The sequence below is a fragment of the Aspergillus undulatus genome (assembly GCF_047715775.1).
Source record: "Aspergillus undulatus strain CBS 261.88 unplaced genomic scaffold BDV17scaffold_3, whole genome shotgun sequence".
NCBI classification, from domain to species: domain Eukaryota; kingdom Fungi; phylum Ascomycota; class Eurotiomycetes; order Eurotiales; family Aspergillaceae; genus Aspergillus; species Aspergillus undulatus.
The window spans coordinates 822661-847386 of record NW_027396607.1 but is presented as its reverse complement, the minus strand read 5'-3'; the positions used below and the strand labels follow the sequence as shown (position 1 = coordinate 847386).

The following is a 24726-nucleotide window of genomic DNA, read 5'->3' as shown; positions in this document are numbered from 1 at the left end:
TCATGGGCCCCCTGCATCGCTGCTACTTGTCTAGCACGGGTGTCCCGAATGTGGACGAGTTTGTCGCTAAACTCCCTATCGTAATGGGCCTGAAAGAGAATGCTTAGATCCGTTTACCGACCATGCCGGAAAAAAGAACCAGACAAACCTTGGTAGCAGATTCCTTAAACGCTTTCTGTTCGAAATTCATAGCTGCTTGGGCCGCACGTCGTAGCTCGATCTGGGGTTGTATTAAACGAAGAGAGGTTATCCTGGAATAGCAGCGACGTTATCAGTGAAACGAAATTGAAGAGAATTTCATCAAGTAACATAAGTTTCAACAGGAAAGTAGGAGAGGTGAACTCACATCTGATGTACTTTGAATGTACGATCTCTCACGCCAACTTCCGCTCTCCAACCACTAAAAGGGCCCTGAGCTTGCAAAGCCTGGGCAACATTGGCTAAGATATATTGAATGCTGTCGTTCTTATTATTACCTTGCATTTGACCTGGCAGTTTCACGTCCATCTGCATTTTCTGCTGGCCAGGCATCGGGGTGGATATCGATGCCCTATTCACAACACCAAGAAGCCGCCTTTCCCGTCTCTCTACTTCTTTCCGCAGGCAATGGTACTTGGGCGGTCGGCCGGAGTCTGCATCTCGTGTGCAGTCTTCGGATATTGTCCTCTTGATTGAGAGCGATGGGGCTTGGTTTGGAAGTCGGGCTCGCGCCTTGGACGTGGAGGTTGTTCGGATCGATTCGTGGGGAGGATACGTTGTCGGTCCGGACATTGGATGTTTCTGAGAATCATGCCTCTCTTGCGGAGGAGGCTGTAATCGTAGGGCAGGCAGACTACGTGCGGGGTGCGTGTATCTTCTGAGTGAACAGATTGACAAACAAGGATCTGCTTGTTGCGAGCTGATTCAATCTTGGTTGACTGTGCGATGCGACATGATGGTGGATGGACGAGCGGCCAGCAGATTGATTCTGCTGGCAAACAGTGGCAGTGCAAAGGGGTCGAGGCGCAGTTATATGTTTGTCCTATATGCAAAACTATGCAGGGATGTTTTGGCACTCATCGAGTTCCTTCCTGTGAGGTAGTTCATTAATGTGCCACAGCATAATAAAAGGGCGCTGCTACAGGCACACCCCCTCTCGCTATCAACACCCCCACCCTCGGCTAGTGACACACCCCTCTAGCCTGATTAGGTTTAGCTTTTCCTAATCGGGCTAGCACAGCTATTGACACACCCTATTTTACTCTGCATACCCCCCTTCCGCTCTGCCATACCTCTTAGCTGGAGGGGCACTGTACTTGCAGAGGATAATACTATTATACTCTGGGATAGTTATCACGAGTGTCCGAAAGAACCGATCTGGCTCTGGGGGAAGGGGTCGCACTTTTAGTAACCTCATTGCGCCTAAAGAGTAGGGTTTATACACTCCCACCAACTAACTCTTGCGTCGCGACGTCTCGCCTTCGGTATTGGAGGACTGAGGGCCTGAACTGTTGCTTGAGGAAAGCCGAGCGCTCTACTGGTCATATCGGGATGATAGCTAACAAGAAGAAGCTTAAGGACTCGCCCTGGCTGATGGAACGCCGATTTAAGCGCTTCAAGCAGTGCATGCCCGAGAGCCCGGTCTTGGACCTGCACAACAAGAAACGAATTACCGAGCACATCGAATATACTGGTTAGGCTAGCCGGTGACCCCATGTCGCTACATTGTGTAACCGTCAGCTTTGCTGGTAAGGTACGTTGTGCTTGTTGAGCAAGGCAGTGCATAATATCGCCCGTCGTCAGGGGCTCGTCGTACTCGGGCGTAAAAGCCCAGATGATGGATTGACCTCGCCGTTTGAGAAAGGCAGCCACCTCGAACGCGAACGTCTCTGCCCTTTGGGCTGCGCGCGAGCTCTGAGGTTCGATGATCAGGGTCGCTGAAAACTTGGTCTGCGACCATTCATTTAGCGCAGCCATTAGGGGTACGGCTTCTGTTGGAATGGAGCTCCAGAGACGGTGTCTCTCGGCGAATGACTGGGCTTTGCTCCATATATCTTCCGGGCTTCGACACGGCGCTGTTTGATCAGTGAGTGGTGAAGGTGATGGATTACGTGTCGTTTTGCACGCATCGTATATACCGTAGCCCAAGGATGTATCGACGCCGATATGTCCTATCGCTGAAGGAGGAGAGTGCATCTCACTGATTCGGATTCCTTAGTGAATCGTGCCAAAAGTTACAAGGGCTCAATACTCACCGGAGATGAGTTCCACCAGTAGATCGTGCATTATAAACTCGCACCTGGGTGAGAAGAAGCTTAGCATACGCCGCAGCCGCCGCAGCGGCATACTCCTGCCATACTTTAGACTTGTGTGAGTCCGAGTAGTCGCATATTCCCCTAATGACAAGTGAAGGCAAGATGTTGAGTATCCCGGCCGCTTCCATCTCGAAGCAAAGAAAGCCGTAACGATGTGCTAAGCGGTCTCGGAGAGCTGCGTCTCTCATTACGCTGTTTCCGGAGGCAATTAGGCCATAGTGAATACATGGGTATTGAAGGCTTCTTGCAGGTCGTTGGACCTGGAGGTCAAGATGACCCTCGCAGTTTGCTTCGTGTAGACCATGCACACAATCGAGCGGAAACAGGATATCGTGCTCTCTTTCCACGGATGCATATTTTGGGTTCTGCCGCGCAATGATTTCCAAGGACGCCATAAGGGGGTTTATTGCAATTTGCGGGTTGGACCTCAGACCATTGATAGCGCTCAGCAGAACCCGGGGTGGTCTCTGGAGGGATCCAGTCTCCAAGAAGGAATCATCTGGAGTTGCTTTCCCCATATCATATTGTATAACTCCGGGCCGTATCCCAGTGGGGACGCCGATCACCACATCTCCAAGGCGCACATCCTCTTTGCCCCCGGGAACTCCTCCCGCGATGCCAACCAGTAAGCAGAACTGCATGTCCGGAAAGCTCATGTACATCTGAGAGGCAACACTAGCCGCGGCATTCGTACCGTATTCGGCTGCAGGAAGGCATGTCGCAACAACTCCGTGTTTACTCAACGTGCCAAAAGTGTAGGTGTTCGTGTCTCGCGGCAGGACTGCCACTTCTGGGTGCGTCGAGTCTAGCACGTAGCGGACTGCTAGTAGCTCCTTGTCCAAGGCACATATTATACCGACGGTGTAATCGTATACGGTGGGCTCGCGAGGTTCGGTCATGTTGCTTAAACCGCGACGTGATCGGGGGCGTCTGCGAAGGAAGTCAACCCGAAGGTCAGTGGGATCCCCAGAAGCGTAGGGCGCGTGTGGTTAGCAAGTGCAGTATATTTCTCATCTCGTGAACAAGGCTCTTCAAGAGGAGGCTGACTGACCACCGACCCCGCTTCTTTGCTTTTTATAGCACATCACTTCAGCTCCTGCCATCAGGGTCCCAAAGATACAAATAAATTCTAAATGTCTCTTACTGCGAAACAAAGAGCGGATTCTGAACCCGCTGAGCGTCCCGTCAAAGCACCCAAGCCATCGTCGATACAGACAAACAGCTTTGTGCCTTTCGTGATTCACCGAACCGTATGCAGCGCCCAGAAAGACCATACCAATCACCCCGAGCAAGCAAATTACTTCGACGCCCCTCGTCTTTTCCATGGCGACAGCAGGGCCAGCAATTTGCGAGGGGAGGAGCAGATTGACGATACTGACGAATATCTGGAAGACCACGAGGACATCAGTCTAGTTTGGGTAAAGGTTTACAATTGCGATGACTACCTCGTATCCGTCCGAGATCAATTCGAAGTGCTACGCGCGCCCTTGCACCCCATGGACCCAATGCTTATGCGCCACTTCTCGATCCTTCACGCCGACGGCGACGAGGCAACCCCTGAACACGAGCACATTACCATTGTTGACGATGTGATCAAGGCCGCCGTTAAGGAGGCGGTGGGTATCCAGTGTGAGCGTATCTCTACCGCAGCAAGGACACAGGAAACCTCGGCCGCGGTGAGCCGATTATACATCCATTTGAGGCAGCCCGATATATACCCGTTGGAAACCGACGAGTCTGCAAAGGGCTTAGAGGACCTGCTGAAATACATGAAAATGGCATTCAAGAAGGAGTACCAGGATGCGGACGATGTGTTTGCACGAGGCTGCGTGACCCGAAAGCATCTTGCGAAGCTGTTCTGGAAGGACGAGGTGATTGTTGCGAGCCGTGGAGGCCAGTCGAGGGCATATTTACTCAAGGGCTGGCCTTACTGGGCGCGCGATAAGTTTGTCTTTCCGTGCGTCACCTGGTCATTCGATGGACAATTCTTTCAGGAGGAGGAAGAGGTGACCCTCGACTACGCATTTGAGGCAGAGGAAGAGGTACCTATAAGTGCCCTACCTGTGTACCCACTTCGTGTCGCCGATGATGTGAAAGCACGTTTAATGAAACGAGGGAGTGCGTTCTGGCGTTGTCGAAACGGACGATTTGTATCATACACACCAGCCCATTCAACTGTCGAAATTTCAACGGTAAGTATCCCATCAACTAACAAAGTATTGCTAACATGCTAAAGCTTGCCTAGTCAAATTCACGTTACATGGTAGATGCCAAAACCTATCATCATGTGCATAGCGAGTCGATCCTTAAAGCAGGCCGATCTTACCTCTCGGCACACAAGCACGATCAGGAGTCACCCCCGGATGAATTATTTCAGATTCTCCTGCCCGCGACTATTCCCGGGTTTGGGTTTCATGACAAGAAATGGATCTCTGTTTCCGTGGGGGAAATTCGTGATATAAAGTGGAATGCCGAGGCTTTCAATCACCTGGTCCTCAAACACACCAAAAAGGAGTTGATTAAAGCCCTCGTAGCTAGGCATACCGTGACCGATGCTAGCGGTACAAATGATGTGATAGAAGGCAAAGGGAACGGTTTAATCCTGCTCCTTCACGGCGGACCCGGTACAGGCAAGACCCTCACAGCCGAATCGGTAGCGGAGCTCACGGAACGTCCATTATATCGTGTCACCTGCGGAGATATTGGCACGAATGCCGAGGAGGTAGAACGATACCTCGAGTCTGTTCTCTATCTTGGGACAATATGGCAATGTGTCGTTCTTTTAGACGAAGCCGATGTTTTTCTTGAGGAGCGAACGCAGCAAGACCTAAAGCGAAATGCACTAGTCTCTGTTTTCTTGCGAGTCTTGGAATACTACTCTGGTATTCTAGTTCTTACGTCCAACCGAATCGGGACATTTGACGAGGCCTTCAAGTCTCGTGTACACTTGACCCTTCACTTCCCAACGCTCGACGAAGGTAGTCGTCGGCGTATCTGGTCAAATTTTATTACTAGGCTGCACCGTACGCACCGCACGCATCGCACATACCCGGAGGCCAAGGTCGACCAGATCCTGGAAAGACTTGACGAACTCGCCACCTTCGAGTTGAACGGCCGGGAGATTCGAAATAGTATTAGGACCGCCATGTTGCTGGCCGAGTTTCGAGGCGAGCTTTTTCAGTATAGCCACCTGCATGATGTCATCGAAGTGTCTAACGAGTTTGAGCAATACTTACGAGACATGCATGGCCACAGCGCGTCTGAGTCTGCCAGATTTCAAAGGATTCGAAAAGACTAGTGCTACAAAGTACAAAACATGTCCTCACATATGTCGTCCCTGACACACACATTGATATCTACTGGGGGAAAGTGTTTTTATGTGGGATAGCCCAAAATGGCACAATCGACAGTAGCTCCATCCTAAATAACCACACCTACCACGCAAACACCGGAGTCTTAATCACGCATCTTGTAAACGGCATGGCCAGCAATATCGAGAGCCACAGCGAGTTCGACAAGGGCGAGGGTCTCATGCCTATCACGGTGCTGCTAAGCACGACACTGCCTGAATCCGACCACTCTCATCCGTCGGCTAGACCGACAACTCTCAACTAATAACGTGCAGCTCAATTCACAGCTGGGCTGCGAGTCGCTGCATATTCACGGGAGGCGCGGGGCGCTTTTTAAGATTACCCTGTGGTCACATGGATATACGTTTGTGGGAAAAGGCACGCCGGTTGACTTTTTGGCAGGCTCAAAGCAAGAGGAGCTCGTGTACTCGCGTCTCTCTCCAATCCAAGGGATGCACGTACCAGTGCTGCTTGGCAGCCTGCGACTTCGCCGCCCATTCTCTTATGATGGAATTGCCGAGATTATCCATCTGATGATTATGGGTTATGCCGGAAGAACTCTTGCAGGGCAACATGATCTTGATCATGATCGACTGATGCAACAAGCAGACAATTCTTTGCAGGCAATTCAGAAACTAGGAGTACTTCATGGTGATCCAATACCCGGAAACATGACCTGGAACGAGGAAAATGGTCGGGTGATGTTCATTGATTTTGAGCAGGCAACGCTGCAACCCCGACGACTACCACTTGAAGGTATCTCGCTCAATCGAAAACGTAACCAGGAGAACTTCCTCCCGGAGAAAAGCCCAAATAAGCGTCTTGACTGTTTCGAGCGCGAAACGCGATGCATGAGACACGGCTTATGATAATAGCCCTATTATTCTTATTCTCGAAGGCTATTGCTTATTTAATGTGCCTAATGCAAGCCGTTCATCCATTGGAGTATATATTTTGTAGAAAAGCAAATACAAATGTGTATGCTGAATAGGCGGAAGTAAGCGTTCGACAGTCAGTGAGTCGTCTATACTCTAAGTACAGCCTCGATACTAGATGATTCCACATCTAACCATGTCTACACTAGCATATACATTAAAAATGTCGCTAATCCGCTGACTTGATACTCACGGTGCTGTGAGAACGGTGCTCGAATTTTGGACTTTCACGCGCGTGGTTTAGCAGGTCAGGATAATTAGTACTGACAGAAGAATACAAGATCCTCGCTAGATCTTGTTCGCTCCTTCCGAAAAGACGGAAGAGATAATGCAAGCCAGGGCTAAATATACCTTGTCTTCCTTGCACTTTGACTCACAAGACCGTGGTTATATTCGGAACTGGCAAATCGTTGGTTGGCGTTGTTCTGGGCAATCAGCCGTACAGGTTGACGCGAGCTGCGAAACATCCACTATCTAACATTTTTCAATGCAGGTGATTGCACCACCTAGATGAAGCCATCCAGTAGCCCACAGTTCATCGCTCTAACGTTGCTGCCGCTTATTTACCAAGAGGGTTCGCGAGAGGGACAACGGTGGTGTTTGACACTTAGAGAAATCACACAGAGGTGTTGGTCACGAGCATCTGTACGCAAAGAAGTCTATCAATTAGCAAGGCTTCCAGATAGCCAACAATAATTATGATCATCAGACTCAACTCACGAATCTCCAATCCAAACTCCCAAAACCAGTTCACCAGGCATGAAAAGGTGGCGAAGTGCAGCACACGGGATGGCCGGTCCAATAGCACAAATGCCTCATCAACCGCAGCCGAAATAACGAGGGAAAGGGGTCGAAATCGCGACCGTGAGGGCCGCAGCGTCGAGGGGAAAATGAGGAAGCTATATAGACCACGCACCACGATGCCAAGCGGCACGTGTAGACCTTTCCCAAATAGGAACGCTATACCGTATCTAGTAATTCACCGTCACCGCAGACTACGGAGTATATAGAGTTTCCAAACCACATGGCAAGTTGAAGCTTCATGAGTATAGAGTTTGCAGATGTCAGACATGCGTTTCAAAAGACTGAATACTCGAGACTCTGGTAAATTCCGTGCTTGCATCCGCAACGCCAAAAAAAAGACCGAGTCAAAACTCAAGTGTCCTTTCATGCATCCAGCCATCCACCCAATTCAATCATTGCTAGCCAATTGCGCCCAAAAGATTCCTACAAAGAGAATGGAAATAATAATAGATCACTTCATTCAGGTCCGATAATGCGCCATGTTCTTCTTCATCTCGTCCACAATTTCCACTGCTTCAAGCGCATTGCGCGCCTCAAAGTCGTACCGCTTCTGCTCCGTCGCATCGTTCCCTCGAAGCACCACGACGCGGAAGTTCTTCGGGTGCCGGCGGCTGACTTTGCATCCAACCACGTCGTTGAAGCTGATCGACCGAGTCTTAGTGTCGGACCCATTTTTACCCGTGTCTGCAGGCATGATGTGCATGTAATCATTATCAAATGTCAGGACCCGATGCAGGGACGTCGTGAACCCCATGGACTGCTTGCGCAGCACAAAATACCGCCGGTAGTACCCGCCGATGAGATCTTGCTTCTGCGTAAGAGGGTGCAGCATCTGCTGCCCGCCTTTCTTCCCTTTCTTGCTCGGCACCGTGGAGTTCTCGACCATGAGCGGCGCGTTTGGTGAAGAGCTCACTGGTGATCCTGTCAATGCCTGCGGGCCGAAGCGTCGGCGGACTAGGTCTAGTTCCGTGATGTTGCCCAGTGCTTCAACAGTGCGGTCTAGCGGCGCAATCGTGTTGGAGCCCATCACCTTCAGCAAGTAGTTCCCTTTGTCTAGACCCCATCGCTTGCAGATTGAATCAAGGATTTCTGCTATGTAACTGTCTGTTGAGGTATTGAGAGTCGTGACTTGGGTCGAAGCCTCCAGATTGATATACCGGATTTTCAACGTCTTTGAGACGCCGAGACGAGGTGTAGCATGAGAAACAGGTACCGCTGGGCGATCAGCAGGCGTGAGTGTGTTGTCGTTTAATGCTGAAGAGAACGGCTGTCCAAGGATCGGATTCGAACGAGGCGCTTTGCTCTGCGGAACTGGCTGATTCGCCGGAACAGCGAGTGCTGCAGGCGTTGTTTCTGCCGCCTCTTCGGCTGAGGTAGAGGTATTATCTGTCGGATACAGGCGCTCATTTTCCTCAAACTCTGAATCAGAAGCCTCCACTAGAGCGAACTCGTCATACTGTTTCCCTCTGGAGCGGCCGCGCATCCCCCCTGTTCGGTTGTTATTGTTCGAGGTAAAATCGGTTATGTTTGATGTTCTACCCAGTGCTGGGAAGTCGTACTCAACCTCGCCGTCTTCCACCATTCGAAGTGCCCATCTATTCACGTTAAGTTTTTCACGCTCGATTGGTGGCTCTCGGCGCTCTTCGGAGTATCTCCAGAGCGCCAATCCAATAGCCTCGACAACAGTAACAGGAGCTGGTTGGTCCGCCAATTTGGACTCTCGAGCCAGCGGCAAGTCCAGAGTCTCTTCGGGATCCGAGGAGAATGGCAGATATAGTCGGATATTCAAGGCATCGGTCAGACCCTTGCCCGATAATACAGCAAACTTCTCGACGGGGTTCGTTGGTGCTTTTGCGCGGGCATTCAAAGCCGTAGATAGCAGGCTCACCGGCTGCACCGTGCTGATCGGCCGAGGTGGCGGTAGATCCTGCATTTCTGGCGCTGGTGTTTTTGGCTTCCGGGGAGATGCAGATTGGGAAGTCGGTTCTTGTGGCAGCTTGTGCATCAGAGCAATCGGCGATGACGAGGTCAAACCGGTTATCCCTACACCTCCTAATAGCGATGCAGAGCCAGCTGTAGCGTCGAACTCGGACGATAGAGCACTCTCCACTGATCCAGCATCAGAGTCTTCCGCTTGTTCATCTAACTGCTCGAGACCGTCACTGCTGGCTTTCCCAAAATCGGCCGGTCCGATCACTTGATCCTGGCCCGAGAAATGAATCTGGCGCCTTCTGAAGCCTAATCCCGATGACGAATCAATCTCATGATCCGAAGACATGTCACTGCTTGTAGTGGTAGTCGTTGTGTCCCGCCGAGGGCGCCCATTGACGGCTGGAGCCGTCCCTAAGGATCCAGTGCGGTAGTGGCTATTCGACGATGGCTGCGACGGATGTGTAACCATAACCTGCGGTCTTTCCTGGCGATCAGTCGCCCGAATAGGGGATGAGCCTGCTCTAGTCCGGACAGGCACTTTCTGGAACTTGATCTCTTCGCTGACTCTCTGCGGAGGTTCTCCATCCTCGTCACTTTCGTCGCTCAAGTCACTGCTATCTTCCTCCTCAATATCCCTTGCCTTCTGCTGCTCTCTATGATGCCGATCCCTCCGATGCATTCGTTTTTCGCTTCGCAATGGGTTCCGACGACCGATACCATCCGTAGTAGATTTCCCCGTCACCATCCCCCCTTCATCATCCTCTCCGTCCTCCCCGACCCCAAATCTTTGCGAGCCATTTAGATCTCTATTGCCCAGATTGTAATATTCGGACGAGACCGCGGTAGTTGTGGGAATAGGAGGAGAGTATGTCCGTTTGATACTAGCCGCAAGTTGCGTGGGGTGGTTCGCCGAGGCCGTCGGCCATCCCGCGGCGCGGAATCCGGGGGTGTTGAGTACGGAGTGATTCACATTGATAAGCCTGTCGCCGATACCGTCTTTGATTGTAGAGAGGTAAGAAGTGCGCAACTGCCATATCGTAAAGCTTTATTTTGTCAACCGTCGTAATGTGTATAGGAGGATTTGGAGTGGGGGGAGGCCAATATTACTCTTCGTTATGAAGGAGAGACATTTTCCATCCACTCTGAAGGGAATGATAAGTGAGATAGGAAGATTGATCGGGCGATCCCCGGTGCAGGATAATGATGAGCTATGGGTTAACAGGTACAGCAAAAGTACTGTGTTCTCATTTCGCGGAGTGAGACTGATGCGCGCTGGGCCTGCGAGACAAAGGGAAAGAAAACCGGTCAGGGCCAGCCTGACCGAAGCGCAATGAAATGAAGGAAGGATGGTGTAAGCGAAATGCTGGTGGCAGACGCGCGCCAGATGTGCGTAGCTTGTGGTGTTGTGCTGGTGGTGAGTCGAAGGAGGGGAGAAAGCCGTTGGCGCAACGACTCCGCCTCCTCCATCCCCAGAAATGAGCCAAGACCAGAGCAGCGCGTCCTTAGCGGCACTGCACCAGATCGACAATGTCTCAACGGTAAGACCCGTGCTATGATTGCAGATCTAATGGCAAATCGACTCATAGATACGCGGTGGTCGCAATGTCGCAGGATATTCTTGCTTGGAATTATACTGTTTATAATACATACAAAGTCGCACAGCCGCTCAGATGGTAACTATATGCCAGCAATCGCGATAAACAATGATCAAGCCTTGGGTTTCCTGCCTCGCCCTTTCTTTGGCTTCGGCGCTTCTTCGTCGTCATCGATAAAACCATCGTCGGCTGCCTTCTTGGATTTCCCTTTGCCCTTTGCCCCGCCACCTTTTGCCGCGCCCTTCTTTGCAGCAGACTTTTTCGGCACGCGAATAAGCTTATCTTTCTTGAGATCAATCTCATCGTTCTCGTCATCATCCCTGGTATCATCCGCAAGGACTTCCTCATCGTCCGACTCGTCGATGGCATCCTCGATATCAGGCTTCTCCTTCGGCCCCGTCTTCGGCGCGAGGACATTGCTCGCCTTCATGTACGGAAGCGGGTGAGAGCGCTGGTTGTAGAGACGCGTAAACGTAGCTTTGGTCTGTGTCTCCAGCTTGACTTTCGACTCATCCATGGGACCGAGTCCAAGCTCGACGAGAGCATCCCAATCCTCCCGCGTCAGGAAGTAACTGTCCATAAGGTCAATCACGTCCTCAACTCCCTCTTTACCGTCGATCATCAACCGATTGATGAGCTTCTCCCATAAAAGCGGTATGTACTGTTGCCGAACCTCATGGCGGTCTCCAGATGCGCGAAGGCGCATGCGCCCTTGAATCTCCTTCACGTATCGTGAAAGTTTTCCTAAAGTTTGATGTTAGTCCAACACGGGTATTGACGAAAGGGGCAAGACATACCTTGTTTACTATTCTGTCCCAGCCAGCTAGTAAATCCAGGCCGCTCCATCATGTTACCGTACATGAAGCTGGCAGGCCGTACGAAACTAAACATAGCATGCGTTGGCATCAGACTCCATTGTTGCTGGCTACCATGGATCATCCTGTCAACAAGGTCGCCATCGCTAATGCTCGAAGCCGCGTTCTCCGCGAGTTCTAACATCTTCATTTTATGCTCTTTGCCATCGTAGTTATTAGCGCGCGTGGGTCTCGTTCTGAGATAGTTTTCCTGAAGCATCAGGTAGCTGAACTCGTGATCGTTGAAATACAGCTCAGTCTTGTCGTTAAGCGTAGCTGATGAGCTCGGAGAGAACATTTGTGGACTCAGAATCTTGCCGACGATATCCCACGGCTTCAGAATGATATGCTTCTCCCAGGCTTTCGACATTTGCTTTCCTTTTTCAAAGTCCAGATTGGCAGTAGCCTGGTCGTTCCTGTCTAATCTGACGGCTGATAGCATGTTGATCACCTGTCGGATATCTGCATGGGTCCCCTCAATCAGGCTATCCAAGACCTGTGGCGGGATTTTCATCCCCTCCCGGAAACAGATGGTCAAAAGTCGGGCTCGAATTTGCTCAACGGTGGGTCGCCTGAAAGGAATCTCAAATGTGGTTCCATCGAAGGGCTTCATCTTCGGTAGTCGTCTTTCGTTGCAAATGAGAATAAGGGGGATCTGGGTTTTCTTTGCAATGGCAGCCATTGCTCCAACACCTCCGCGATCACCAGCAGACATTCCATCTACCTCGTCCATAATCAGAACAAGGTTCCTCTTCTTACTCTCGACCTTCTTGTCCGCAGTCGAGAAGTAGCCTTGTAGTGAAGTAGTATCCAGTACGCCATGAAGACCAGTTTCGACAAGTTTCTTGCTCCGCGTGTCACTTGCATTCGATTCCACAATATCATAACCCTCCAGCTTTGCGACTAGATGCGCCGCCGTTGTTTTACCAATCCCAGGAGGGCCATGAATCATAACGGAGCGATAAATCCCAGATCCATCCTTGCCTGGCTTTTTAAATTCCGACTTGGCGTTCTTTCTCCAATCTCTGAGCCAACTTTGAAGCTTGTCGACAGCAGCTTTGTTGCCGCAGATCATATTAAGCGACGTTGGTGCGTATTTCGAGGTCCAGAGCAGATCATCAACCTTCGTTTCCTTGGTATCCTTGGTGCTCAAGGCACTCCCAGTACTCGTATTGCTCTTGGCAGCTTTGCGTTTCTCTGCTTCACGTCTCTCTGCTTCCTTGCGCTTTTCCTCCTTTTCAATTTCAGCGGCCATCTGTCGAATCTTTTCTTCGTCTGCCTTCTTCTTTGCTTCGTACTTTTCAGCTGCTATGCCATCGCCCCCGTTCGCAGGTAGACGGCGAATGAGTTCAAAGAGTCCCCCCTCATTTATTGTTTTCAACTTGTGCTTTTGAATAGTGTTGAGCTTGCTCGGGCCAGCATCGGCTCCGAGGACAACAAAGCTTGTCTTGCCACTAGGAGCTGTTGTAACCTTGCCTCCATATTTCTTGACCAGCGCTTGACCCTCTTCACGGCCAAGAGTGTCAAGGACACCCGTGAAGACGAAGGATAGCCCTGCAAGACAATTTTCTGCGCCTGTCGGTATCACGGCCTCTCCACCAACAGGTGATCGTGATCTTTGTCCTCCAAATTGAAATTTCGGCTTGTCGTCGGTTTTTGGCGGGGGCGAAGGGGGCCTTATCGTGGGAATGCTGTCGAAAATATCTTGAATTTCTTTGCTTTCCGGCTGATCTAGTTTCGCAGCCGATGCTCTAGGCTTCTTTGCTTTTGCACCAGCACCTGTCTTCTTCGAAGTATCTTCATCATCATCCTTATCAACAGCCTCAGACTTCCGTTTTCTTTGCTTTGGAGTAGCCGCAGATTTCGCTGTCTGTCGAGGAGCATCCTCCATAACCATGTCATCATCGGAATCATCAAGAGCAGAGCGCTTCTTGGGCGCTTGTCGGCCACGAGCCCCATTGATTGGTTTCACTGGAAGATCAAAATCGTCGTCATTATCGTCATCTTCCTCCTTATACTCATCGTCTCCTTTACCTGGCTTGTTGTATTCACCGGCAAATATGTCGTCGTCGCCTAGTTTATCGTCATCCAAAACGGTCTTTCCCGGTTTCGCTTCACGACGAGTGCTCGTTCGCTCCGTGGTTTTCTTGACAGCTTTAGGGCTCTCCGTTTTCGTAGTTTCACTCTTCGCTGGTTGGTTGTCTTTACTTGCGGCCCTCGAGGGTCTTCCTCTCTTTTTGCTTGACGCGAAATAATCCGAAGTCGTTGTAGGTTCGCCCGCTAGTTCTTCCACCTTCCTACACCCGTGTGTTAGCCAAGGCCATAACCACGCCAGAGATGAACACACGGTTTGCTCGGAGCCTTAGCCTTCGGTGCCGGAGCCTCGGCCACCACAACATCGTCATCATCACTGTCATTAACAACCTTCCTATTTCCTGTACACCCGGTCAATACATTGCCATAAGTGATAGAAATTGTCGCAGCTCTTACGCTTGTTCCGAGTCAGCGTCTATTGCCATGTAAAGTTAACAATCAATAATCTAGCAAATCGCGCAAGATACCAAGTCCATAGAGATCATCAAACGCCATGCACATACCTCCTTCTTTGTAGGCGGTTTTGCAGGAGACGAGCCGGAGCCTTGGCTCGACTTGCCACCAAAGAAGTTCCTGATATCGGCGGACATAGTTTCAGGAGCGACGAGAGCACAGGCAATAAATTATTTTGATGACCATTAGGCGAGGCCGAATGGCTGTCGGGTTTCGAGACGAGATCCCCAATTGATGGTGGCTCGGCCAGGCAACGCGACGCGCCTGCCTAGTTAGAGCTCCGAGCGCGAGCTTCACGCGATTAATTAGATTACATAATCGCATGAATATGGCACGTGCGCAACCGAGCTTTCCCTGTCGGGGAGCGGACCGGAGAAACCCTCGGGAAGAGGCGGCGAGAGCCAGAAAGTCTGAGGTCTCGATATCGCTTCCCTCCGCAGAAGACAGAGCGTCGGGTCGACAGTCAACATGAATTCACATCTCAAATTCCTAGCACGGCCACGGTTGGCCAGCTTCCAGCCAAATTGTGAGGATTCTTCATCCGAATAAAAAGTTTTTCGCCAAACTGATGTCTTTCCAGCACTCGGCCTACGAGCTTCAATCCTTCCGCTTTCACGATGCTTCTCTACAACATCGCCGGCATTTGACTGGCTTGCACCCAAAATAGGTGGTGAGAGATCGAAATCGCCTAAGGGCCGTCCACATGTCGCGACCGGAGGTTCGACGCGAGGCACGACGGTGGTGTGGGGAGATTACGGATTACGGATGAAGGATCACGACCGCCGACTACCGGCCTCCTCGCTCAAAATTGCAGAGGAGACTATCAAGAGACGTCTGAGAGGAATGAAGTACACATTATACAAGCGGGTCAGCGCCAACATCGGTGTCTATACTAAGGGCAACGAGCAGCGTATGGGTAAGGGAAAGGGTAAATTCGACTACTGGACTGCAAAGGTTGGCGTTAGCCGCATTGTGTTCGAGCTGAAGGGCGAAATTCACGAGAAGATTGCAAGGGAAGCTTTCCGACTGGCAGGCCATAAGTTGCCCGGTACGTCATCTGGATTGCGAACAATGCGCACAGTGGATTCAGGTTATTAATGTACAAGCAGGTCTGTGGGAATTCGTGAACAAGAACGATCCGCCAGTTGTCGGCATTACAAAACTCGGCAATGGTGTGACTTTGGAAAGCTTGAAGCGAGCACGAAGAGACCCGCCTCTCGGAATAGAGAACATGCCCAACCCCCCGAAGTCCGCATCCTCCAGCACGTCGCCGTCGCGATAAGGCAGGTGTTGTTCAATTACTATGGCAGTTTTCTTTTTCCTGGTTCACTCGGTACCTACGCTCCAACCCCGGAACCAGGCCCATATCCTTGTTCTCTCCTAGACTTGGCAGCATCGTCTTCGACTTCGACCTTACCATGTACATTATCATTAGCTTCGGGCTCCCTTGTTTCATTGCCACATATACAGATGACACATTAAGGAGTTTATAGGAAAGGGAATTTACCGGTCCTCTGTTGGTATATCCGGATATGCCAGTTGTGGATTCTCCGCGCTCGAGCTTGTGCGCAAACCTAGCTTCCTCTCTTCTGTCTCTAGCCTCGCTGCGATCGTTCCCTATCCTAGTTCTCATTTCGCTCTTTGTGTGCGGCAGGTCTCCTGAGATTGAGTTAGTCAGGTCAGGCTGTAGCCGCGGAGAGGATGATACCACCTAACTGTCCGGTTTCTTTGGCTGGTGTGACGCTGAATTGCCGGACGCCCTCATACCTGTATAACTAGTCAATCACTCCAAAGCTGAATACTCGGGGCGAGCTTACTGTGTTTGTTCACCACCAGGCTCGATATCCATGAGTTTTGAGTCGGACATTGTGTCTGTGTTGTAGCAGGGAATAGAATAAATATCAGTGGAATAAGCTAGTGACAAGTGGATTTTTTTGGTAGTTGCAAGTGATTTTCTCTCTTCAGAGTGTAGAGTTGGGAGCAAACACCAGGCGTAGACTCCTTTAAATAGCGGCGATGGAAGTATGACGTTACTGCTTTTCGGACCCTTGTCATGACAACATCGATCTGTCTCACATATCCCATTCTCTGCCCACGAGATGATAGCCCACTCGAATGCTCTATTAGGTGGCTATGTCACTTACGTCTTTGAAGACATTGTGGAATTCCTCTTTGTGTGAGAGTTCGTGTGTCAAGGCCAGAGATGCCGACGCTGTCTCTAAAGTCCCCTAGATCAACCCTAGATCATGACAGGAACCAGTGCTTTTATGACCCATACTCCTAAGGTACGAGAATACATCATCTTAGTCTCAGCACCAGGATAAGATCTGTTACTTTTGGATCCTCGGCTGGAAACAATGGTGACTCGGTACCTGCGTGCGATCTCGGCTGTTCTTTTCATCCGCCGTGGAAAACGTGGGGACACATCGACTCAGCTCAGGGCTAGCAAGCGGCGGACAAAATACATATCAACATGGATAATCCCCCTATACTTCGTCGTGACAGTGATGCCCCCGGCGAAACGATGTCCGCGAGTGGGAACACTCATGGTAATAGCAAGCTTGGGGACAGTGGAGAGCTCATTTGGCAGAGGGCGTCATTATACAAAGTCAATGCCGAGCTGCTCAGCTAGACAATCTCAAGAGGCTTCCCCGGTTCACTGGTCCATTTCATCATATTATTCCAAGAGCAGAAAATCCGGCCCGCACCCTCAACGATGCGCTTCAAGTTAGACCCGTCGTTACTCATCCCGTATCTACTAGGACAAGCCCTAGCAGCAGTCAATCCACAGAGCTCCTCAGTATCCATCAAGATTCGCAATGACACTATATTTGGGGTCAGTGACGAGTCTACCCAGGTACAACGCTTTCTTGGTATCCCCTATGCTCAACCGCCAGTGTGCGATCTCCGTCTACGAAAGGCGGTGCTCTTAAAGGAGAAATTTGACATTTTAAAAGCGCAATCCTTCAGTCCAGCTTGCTATGGGCCAGAGGTAGACTCTAACCCCAATTCGAGTGAGGATTGCTTGACTCTGAACATATGGCGCACATCTAATCAGAACGAACCCGACGCACTCAAGCCAGTGTTGGTTTGGTTCTATGGTAAGAGCCTACAGCGGGGATTTACGGTTTGTACTTTCTGTGTCATCAAATATCCAGCTTTACTAAGTCGAGCAAGCGGATCCCAAATTCGAGGGATCAAATATAGTTCGCATATCCTCCGATATCGGAAAGGAGAACTTGTTCGTCTCAGTATTACGCCAGTACATTTGGAATGCAGTTCGACGGGGAGCGCTTACAGTACCCTCGCAGAACTATCGACTCGGGCCTCTTGGGTTTTTGAACGGCAGCAGATGGCGGATCTCGATTACTCAATCTCGGCATGTTGGACCAGCGGCTGGCGTTGCATTGGGTTCAGGAAAACATTGCTGCATTTGGAGGTGACCTGGCAAAGGTATGGCCACAGCAATTTGAATGCCATAGTTACGAGACAAGGCTAATCTCTTTCAATGACTATAGCTGGACAGTCGTAAGTCAGCAGGCCTTCCGCACCTAGTCCTCCTTAGTTTCACCGGTAGCCCTAACTGGTATTACAGAGCCGGTGCAGTTTCAGTCTATTCCGCATGATGGCCTACGGTGGTCGCGGCGACAACCTCTTCCGAGCAGGCGTCCTAGAAAGCGACGGTGCCCCTCATGTCCCGATCTAGACCACGAAGCAGACACTTAACATCGCCGAGGCTGGTCGTCGTGGCCGCAAACTGCGCAGGCATTTCCGGATCACAAATCTTCCGCACAGAAGATAAGCCACTTTATCTTCACGGCTTAACTGCCATCTGCGCCTTGGCTGCGGCATCGTGGGTGCTGGCTGTCGCGTTGAACCTGCAGTCATATTTCTGTACTCTGACGTATGCCAATACTTCATCCTTCCAGGAGGCTTTCGATAGCTTAATCGCGAACACCTCCTGCGCGCCATTCGCAACCGTCATGGCGGCCGAGCAGCTCGATTGTATCCGACAGCTCCCAATAGATACTTTTCTCTCTAAAGTAGGATCGAGCACTGGTCAATCAATCGATGGAAGTTTCACGCAGACCTCAATACAACACGCATTAGAAACGGGAAACTATGTCAAAATTGCTGCAATCGTTGGGAGTACGTATACATTTGCCTGCATCCAACCAGTCAAGGATTGACCAGCCCTAACTCCAGACTTATGTACAACAGCAAACACAGACGAAGGAACAAACTCAGCTCCAACGGGCATAAACACCACAGAGCAATTGCGCGACCCTCTCGGTAAGTGCCCTAATCTAAACCTCATTACTAACAAGCACACCACAACCCTAGCCACAGCTATCTGTTCTACATATTCAGCCGACGGCTTCCACCGCCCCATCCCGCTCCCAAACTCAACCGTCTCCAAGCTTCTATCCCTCTACCCAGACACCCCTCTCCATGGCTGCCTCTACAATACAGGAGATATACCCCTCACGCCCAGCACGCTAGATAAAAAAGCATGCTCGATTTCGGCGAAATCGTGCAGATTGCGCCGGCACGTATGATCGCGCAGACACTCACCAAGAACAAGAACAGTAACAGTACCAGCGGCGACGCTCCAGCTCCAGTCTACTGGTACAGATTCAACCACCTCCGCTCCGACACGGGCACAGACGGATCAGACATTACAGCCGGGATCGGAACGGGCATAGAGCAGCGCTACGTCTTCTCTAATCTGCTTCCTGATCTCCCGTGGGATCGTGCGCTCGCGTATGAAATCAGCAGTGCGTGGGTTTCGTTTTACATGGGTTGGATCCGAATGCTGGTGGTGGTGAGTTGTTTGTTTACGATTAGAATGTGAGGACCTGTGAAATAAACGCCAAAAAATGACCTTTACTGAGGCTATAAACAGCCGCATTCCACCCATAACTCTCAGCGGTGAGCCGCTGCCTTATGTGAGCGAGGTGGACAATGTAATCTGCCCTTCCATGCAGGTTATAACTTCAAGTCGCATTAGCCAGGAATTGTCTCTTTCCATGTGCGAAGCTGCGCAGGATAAAAATAAGAAATAACCATGATTCAATACAGGAGAACGCTGAATTGATTTTTGAACCCATTAAGTAGCACATAGGGCAGGTAGGATGGAGCACATCGGGCCTGAAACCGAGAAGGGTGGTGTCAACCTAGAAATTATGTCAACTGTATATGACCGCTAGTCATATGTGAGTCTTTCTTATTCAATCTCCGATCACCGAGACTTATGCAGACACGGTTCAAAAGTTATGTCTAGGCTAGAATGCTTATTATTTCTGTGTATTTAAACCACCGTTTGCGGCTAGATTGAAAGGACAAGACCTTCATCATTCGATAATTCAGACGTTGGAATACTAGCTTGAACGCTTACGAGACGCTCTATATGAAGCCTGTCTGTGTATCTTCCGTTATCCTGTCCTGAATACATTCCTGAGCCTGCACCTTGACACTTAGTACGATTGATGGAGCACCTTGAGCCAGCTGCTTCCCAAACTCTTTGTTATAGATAATCTTGCAATCATTTCTAATACTGAGGGAAAAACCTTTCTTGTGACTTAGTTCTAGGGATCTAGCACTTTATATAGCTATAATACTATTGATTTCGATTAGATATAGACCAATATCTGGTCTATTTAAGGGTAAATCTAATAGACTTACATAGTACTATTCTAGCCAGGCTCTGGGATGCCAGAGGGAAAAATTAATAGGGGCAGAGTGGAATACAAGAGGGGGAGCAGAGCACTAAAATAGTTGGGAACAGTGGAAAGATGCCTCTGTAGAGGTTGGCCGCGCTGGCAATCCGCAACCACGTCTCCGATTTGAACACGGTAAGTGTCAGGTCCCTGGACCTGAACATATAGAATACGCTTGCTGGAAGATCTCTGGTCTTCCATTGTGCCTTTTTAATGCAGTGGTAGGAACGGTAAAGCAAGCCCTGTCCCTCACAGTAAGCCGTCAGATGATGTCTCTTACCGGCTTCCCAGGAGACCAACGAAAGAGCAACTCACTGGTGATACATACAGAACCGCACTCTGATTTCAAACTTTCATTCCACTTCGGGTGATGTCGCAGGATCGTGTACAGTATCGGAACTGGCACATGGCGATTGCACGCCCCGGTAATTACTGGCTCATCCTCTCCAATTTGTCGCCGCCCTCGCTCGCGAATCGCTGCAAATGACCGCGGCTTCATCCAACGACAAGCTGAACCGCGCTCTTAGCAATCTGGCCTACTCAGGTTAGAAGCTTTCTACCTTGCGGTTCCCAAAAGAAAATGGAAACAAGCTTTATGTGCCTAGAATCGGATCCCATTCATTGTGGAGGTGACTAATGGCTTTCCCTCAAGCTCAAACAACCTCTTTCCGGAACCAAATCAGCTCCCCATCCATCTCTCTGGCTCCATATCAATACCAACCTCCTTCACCCTACCATTCCAACCGATTCTGAATTCGCCTCGGACTTTTTCGTAGTCCTGCGGGTCTTTGTTTTGCTCCATAAAGGTGGCTAGCCAGAATTCACCGTTCACATGCTCCATGCCAATCACCATGGAGATCTGGTAGGACAGTCGATCTGCTACGAGGCCCTTACCGCGCCTATCCGCAAAAAACCGCATCTCTCCATAAGCAGCGTGATAGTAATTGCCCGTGTACTCTTGGAGTCTTCGCGCAGGAGGGATAACGATTCCAGGTAGGTCCGGGTAAAGCCGTTCTTTCGCATCAGCCTGCTTCTTTCGATGCTCGTAAATCTTGCCTTTGATGCGACTGTTCCAGTCTACTTGATCGGCTTTGGGTGTTAATAACCACAGATCCAACAGATACATGTACAGGATGACTATATTGCTTGTGAGCGAAGTATTCCCTGCCATCACCAAGCCCCGCGGTTGATTGGGAAGATACATCATCGTAGTACCTTATCCAGTTTCGCCTCCATTATGCCAAATGATCTGCTCACCGCGATACGAATCGAGTGTCCAGCCTAAAGCATATAAATGTGGCTCGCCGAACAGGTTTTCCTGGTCATTTATTATTATGCTCCGCGGCTGTGTTAGGGATCTATGAGACTCCAAACTGAGTGGACCAGTTTTAAATACCATGCATTTGATCCAACTTGCATAATCTACGACACTGCTGATCACGGCACCGGCACCTGATGCACTGACAACATCTGGTAGGGGCTCAGGGACGTATAGGTTCTTTGTTGCGTCCCAAGCATACCCTAGTGCCAAGGTATTGTGATTGCCGTGTCCATCTAGCGATGCCCAGTAGGTATTTTCCATCTTTAGCGGTTTCTAAATTCTGTTCGTAAGGAATCTTCAGTTATTGTTTCAATTGCGTGCGATACGGCCGTGTACATAAGATTGTTATACATATACTTAGCGCGTAGTTCTGCAGTCAAGGGAAGATAGCGCAGTTGACGGGCTCCATCCTTCACTGTTTGTTTTGAGCCCTTTGGGCCAAAGTGCTTCAGATGACAAGGCATACCGGTACGGTGGGATAAGGCGTCTTCAACTGTAATGTGGGCGGCCGCATACTCATCCGAAACGACGAAGTCTTCCGGGATTATGGACGCTAGTGTAGTTGTCCACTGGATGGGGCAATCCAGATTGGTCTCAGCTGTGCACTTTCTCTTTGACATATCTTTACTATCCTCGATTACCAGAGACATCGCGGCAGCTGTAAATGATTTTGTAGTACTCCCAGTGTAATATAGCGTTTCTGGACTGGCTTTGGTGGCTGGAAAACGGCAATCCCGTAACCCTGGTGAAGCCAGTATTCATTGAGTCCAGGTTTCAGCAGTGAGACTTGCCTTGGCAAAAGTATGCGGGCCATTGACAATGGCGATTGACATTCCGGGTACATGCCATTCGTCGAGAAGGTTGTTAACCAGGGCATTAAATTCGGTTGTGAAAGGTGATGTGTGTTTCATGGTGCTTTTGCAACGTGGTATTCTCCGTTTTACAAGGATTCTTGCTAAAGGTGGATGGGTTGAGAGCAAGATGTTGGATCACAAATCTTGCTGCCTGATTCTGATGCTGGCACGGGCATAGTGTCAGCAACACGTGTTCGAGTAACTAACTAGTTATTAACGCTCTTAGCACTTCGCGTTTCTTTCAGGACAAAAAAAAAGACAGATGTGAAACTTCGCGAAACTGTTTTCAGAAACATTAGTTCTTGACATTGATCGTCCTACCAGTCTTGATTAAGTTTTCGGTCTGTTTGCAATACCAATTCTTTGATATTCGTGGATTAGCCACCTGGACAGACGCTGCACGAGATACGTGTGTTCCGGATTTTATGTCTGTTGGCTAACGTCCAACGTGATTGACTATGAAAGAACGTACACTGCCTCGTTGGCCCGAGTATGGGGCTACTGGCAAGAGTATGCTGTTTAGTGGGTATGGGTCTAGTATTGAGGAGGATAACTATCATGCCGAGGCGGTTGAGTATATCGTCGAGGATGTATTGCCGTATGGGGCGCTCTGGAAAGTTGGGGTTTGATTTTGGGGTGGAACTACAGGGTACAGCTATCAGTCAACATGCGATTCGAATTCGGCTTCGCTCTTGGGATTGTAGATACGAAGAATTACTACGGAATACACAATGGATATTTGGCATTAGTGACTCGTTCATTAGGTTACCTTAATCTATACTTATGATTTAAAATTCCATGCCCATAAGGTAACTGAATGCAGACGTCAGTAAAGAGACTCACTGCAAGAAAAGAGGTACATACCCTTCGTAAATACGCATAAACTTGGCAACAAAAGCCTCGAGGTGGAAGATTACTTTCTGTTCGTCGCGTCAGCACAGTGTTCATGACTAGCCTCCTGAATACAGGTCTCACACTGCCCTGGGTGATCCTGTGCTCATAGAAAGCAGACCACTTAATCACGTCTGGTTTCAGGGTATCGTCGACTTTTGCGATTAATTTGAACGTCAGGGTCTATATAAATATGGTTAGCGCGGCTTCTCTTTCCTTCAGTGTCGATTAGCATACCTTGAGGATCGTTGTAGCAGGTATGCAGTGCGTCAGAAGATCATATAACCTGGCACGCACTTGTAGCAATCGAGCCGGTGATCGCTCCGCGAGAATCTCCTCTGCAACTAACGAGATAAGGGCTTCCCAGTCTGGTGGTGGGATCTTTGTGTCATCCGATACTTTCTCACTGCAGTCACTCTGTTAGTCTCTAGTTGAAAGCGAAAAAGAAAGGAGGAAAGAGAACTATACCTCTGAGCATAAATAGCCTCAAACATAAGGAGCGCCCTCCGCAAATTCCGCCCACTCTCCTTCGCAATCCTCTTATTCAACCCAGGCGCCTCCGTCCACCCCTCTTTCTTCGCCGCCGTCCCCAAAACAGTACAGATATCCTCCTCACTCGGCGCGGCAACTCTAACCAGCAGAGTCCGCGACCGGATCGGCGCAATGATATTACTCGTGCTATTCGCCAAGAGAATCAATCTCAAACTGGGGCTGTATTTCTCCATTGTGCGTCTAAGCGCGGCCTGCGCGTCACGCGTTAAGTGATCCGCTTCATTGATAACGACAACTTTGAACCGCTGCTTGGCTGATAAATCGACTTGTTGCGTTTGGGCGATTTCTTTGAGGAGTTCCTGGACGACGACTCGGTCGTAGTTGCCTACGTCGGAGGGGGTGATTTCGAGGTGGTAGACGGAGGAGACGATGTTGAATTCGAGCTTGCGGTTGCTGGTTGTTTGGAAGACGCGGTTGTCAATCTTGATCTTTTCGACGCCGGGGCCGTACAGTTCTTTCAGTGTTGCGATTGTGCGGGTCTTTTTGCCGGCCCCAGAGGGGCCGTACATGAGGAGGTGCGGGAAGTCGCCGCTTTGGGCCTGTTGGAAAAGAAGACATGTTAGAGCTTGACAGCTTGTAGAGAGGCGAGGCTCGTTTTTATACCAAGGATCTTAATCGAGCGGAGAGATCATGGTGGTATGAGAGGGTGTCGAGGGATCTTGGACGATGCTTATCGACTAGGAGAGCCATGATGTGTGGTTTGATCAAGCAATTGACGCGCTGATGTTGAGTGTTGGTAGCTTTTGACTGCAGCTCTCACGGTCACGAAACTGGGAGCTCGACGCGTCGGCTTGTGACGCGAGCTTAATTGGTAGTTGTGCGGATGACTAATTTAAGTGTGCATAGATTTATGTATTGCACAAATAACGTTCGTCCCACGTGGCTGCGATCGAGACAAGATCCAGACTGTTACTAGTACTGTTTGGACTGGGCATGATTGTGAAGCAGTCTATATCTATGTATTATGTATCCAAAAAAAAATCTGGAATCATTATCTTTTTCCTCGTTCACAGCCTGCTCGTTCACCTTGATACTTGGAAACCAGCCTAAGATCGTTGCTCCATCAACGATCTGCGA

The 24726-nt window shown here is 49.9% G+C and overlaps 11 protein-coding genes across 11 annotated transcripts; 4 read left to right on the top strand and 7 right to left on the bottom strand.

Annotated features, from left to right (window-relative positions):
- Window positions 1-169: 169 nt before the first annotated feature.
- BDV17DRAFT_110892 (uncharacterized protein) lies at window positions 170-955 on the bottom strand. The gene is made up of 3 exons (XM_073753846.1): window positions 477-955; window positions 347-426; window positions 170-251 (listed from the first exon to the last, which is right to left on the bottom strand). Exons 1-2 carry the CDS (start codon window positions 769-771, stop codon window positions 401-403), a joined length of 321 nt encoding a protein of 106 aa, XP_073620319.1. The 5' UTR covers window positions 772-955; the 3' UTR covers window positions 170-251; window positions 347-400.
- Window positions 956-1303: 348 nt separating this feature from the next.
- BDV17DRAFT_110871 (nucleoside phosphorylase domain-containing protein) lies at window positions 1304-3310 on the bottom strand. Its single transcript, XM_073753844.1, has 2 exons — window positions 2235-3310; window positions 1304-2179 (listed from the first exon to the last, which is right to left on the bottom strand). The coding sequence occupies exons 1-2, from the start codon at window positions 3191-3193 to the stop codon at window positions 1402-1404; spliced, it is 1737 nt and encodes a 578-aa protein (XP_073620318.1). The 5' UTR covers window positions 3194-3310; the 3' UTR covers window positions 1304-1401.
- Window positions 3311-5844, top strand: BDV17DRAFT_110877 (ATP-binding protein). The gene is made up of 2 exons (XM_073753845.1): window positions 3311-4486; window positions 4540-5844. The coding sequence occupies exons 1-2, from the start codon at window positions 3428-3430 to the stop codon at window positions 5590-5592; spliced, it is 2112 nt and encodes a 703-aa protein (XP_073620317.1). The 5' UTR covers window positions 3311-3427; the 3' UTR covers window positions 5593-5844.
- A 1724-nt stretch (window positions 5845-7568) lies between these two features.
- On the bottom strand, window positions 7569-10832 carry BDV17DRAFT_252085 (Sin1 family protein). The gene is made up of 2 exons (XM_073756495.1): window positions 10423-10832; window positions 7569-10358 (listed from the first exon to the last, which is right to left on the bottom strand). The coding sequence occupies exons 1-2, from the start codon at window positions 10443-10445 to the stop codon at window positions 7844-7846; spliced, it is 2538 nt and encodes an 845-aa protein (XP_073620316.1). The 5' UTR covers window positions 10446-10832; the 3' UTR covers window positions 7569-7843.
- An 86-nt stretch (window positions 10833-10918) lies between these two features.
- On the bottom strand, window positions 10919-14571 carry BDV17DRAFT_252083 (replication factor C subunit 1). Its single transcript, XM_073756494.1, has 5 exons — window positions 14362-14571; window positions 14255-14273; window positions 14112-14199; window positions 11708-14061; window positions 10919-11654 (listed from the first exon to the last, which is right to left on the bottom strand). The coding sequence occupies exons 1-5, from the start codon at window positions 14446-14448 to the stop codon at window positions 11023-11025; spliced, it is 3180 nt and encodes a 1059-aa protein (XP_073620315.1). The 5' UTR covers window positions 14449-14571; the 3' UTR covers window positions 10919-11022.
- Window positions 14572-14726: 155 nt separating this feature from the next.
- On the top strand, window positions 14727-16149 carry BDV17DRAFT_252080 (mitochondrial 54S ribosomal protein uL16m). The gene is made up of 4 exons (XM_073756493.1): window positions 14727-14837; window positions 14892-15359; window positions 15421-15721; window positions 15817-16149. Exons 1-3 carry the CDS (start codon window positions 14780-14782, stop codon window positions 15591-15593), a joined length of 699 nt encoding a protein of 232 aa, XP_073620314.1. The 5' UTR covers window positions 14727-14779; the 3' UTR covers window positions 15594-15721; window positions 15817-16149.
- Window positions 15499-16297, bottom strand: BDV17DRAFT_110788 (uncharacterized protein). The gene is made up of 4 exons (XM_073753843.1): window positions 16129-16297; window positions 16023-16078; window positions 15819-15970; window positions 15499-15723 (listed from the first exon to the last, which is right to left on the bottom strand). The coding sequence occupies exons 1-4, from the start codon at window positions 16176-16178 to the stop codon at window positions 15649-15651; spliced, it is 333 nt and encodes a 110-aa protein (XP_073620313.1). The 5' UTR covers window positions 16179-16297; the 3' UTR covers window positions 15499-15648.
- A 573-nt stretch (window positions 16298-16870) lies between these two features.
- On the top strand, window positions 16871-18071 carry BDV17DRAFT_110767 (Carboxylesterase family-domain-containing protein). Its single transcript, XM_073753842.1, has 3 exons — window positions 16871-17764; window positions 17830-17839; window positions 17907-18071. Exons 1-3 carry the CDS (start codon window positions 17028-17030, stop codon window positions 18015-18017), a joined length of 858 nt encoding a protein of 285 aa, XP_073620312.1. The 5' UTR covers window positions 16871-17027; the 3' UTR covers window positions 18018-18071.
- A 753-nt stretch (window positions 18072-18824) lies between these two features.
- On the top strand, window positions 18825-19247 carry BDV17DRAFT_287141 (uncharacterized protein; the record flags this gene model as incomplete). The annotated part of the gene is made up of 2 exons (XM_073761095.1): window positions 18825-19136; window positions 19218-19247. 2 exons carry the CDS (start codon window positions 18825-18827, stop codon window positions 19245-19247), a joined length of 342 nt encoding a protein of 113 aa, XP_073620311.1.
- A 2179-nt stretch (window positions 19248-21426) lies between these two features.
- Window positions 21427-22115, bottom strand: BDV17DRAFT_110754 (uncharacterized protein). The gene has a single exon (XM_073753841.1). The coding sequence runs from the start codon at window positions 22000-22002 to the stop codon at window positions 21616-21618; it is 387 nt and encodes a 128-aa protein (XP_073620310.1). The 5' UTR covers window positions 22003-22115; the 3' UTR covers window positions 21427-21615.
- An 855-nt stretch (window positions 22116-22970) lies between these two features.
- BDV17DRAFT_252075 (replication factor C subunit 5) lies at window positions 22971-24399 on the bottom strand. Its single transcript, XM_073756492.1, has 6 exons — window positions 24253-24399; window positions 23566-24188; window positions 23335-23503; window positions 23182-23280; window positions 23071-23126; window positions 22971-23019 (listed from the first exon to the last, which is right to left on the bottom strand). The coding sequence occupies exons 1-6, from the start codon at window positions 24337-24339 to the stop codon at window positions 22995-22997; spliced, it is 1059 nt and encodes a 352-aa protein (XP_073620309.1). The 5' UTR covers window positions 24340-24399; the 3' UTR covers window positions 22971-22994.
- Between the last annotated feature and the right edge of the window lie 327 nt (window positions 24400-24726).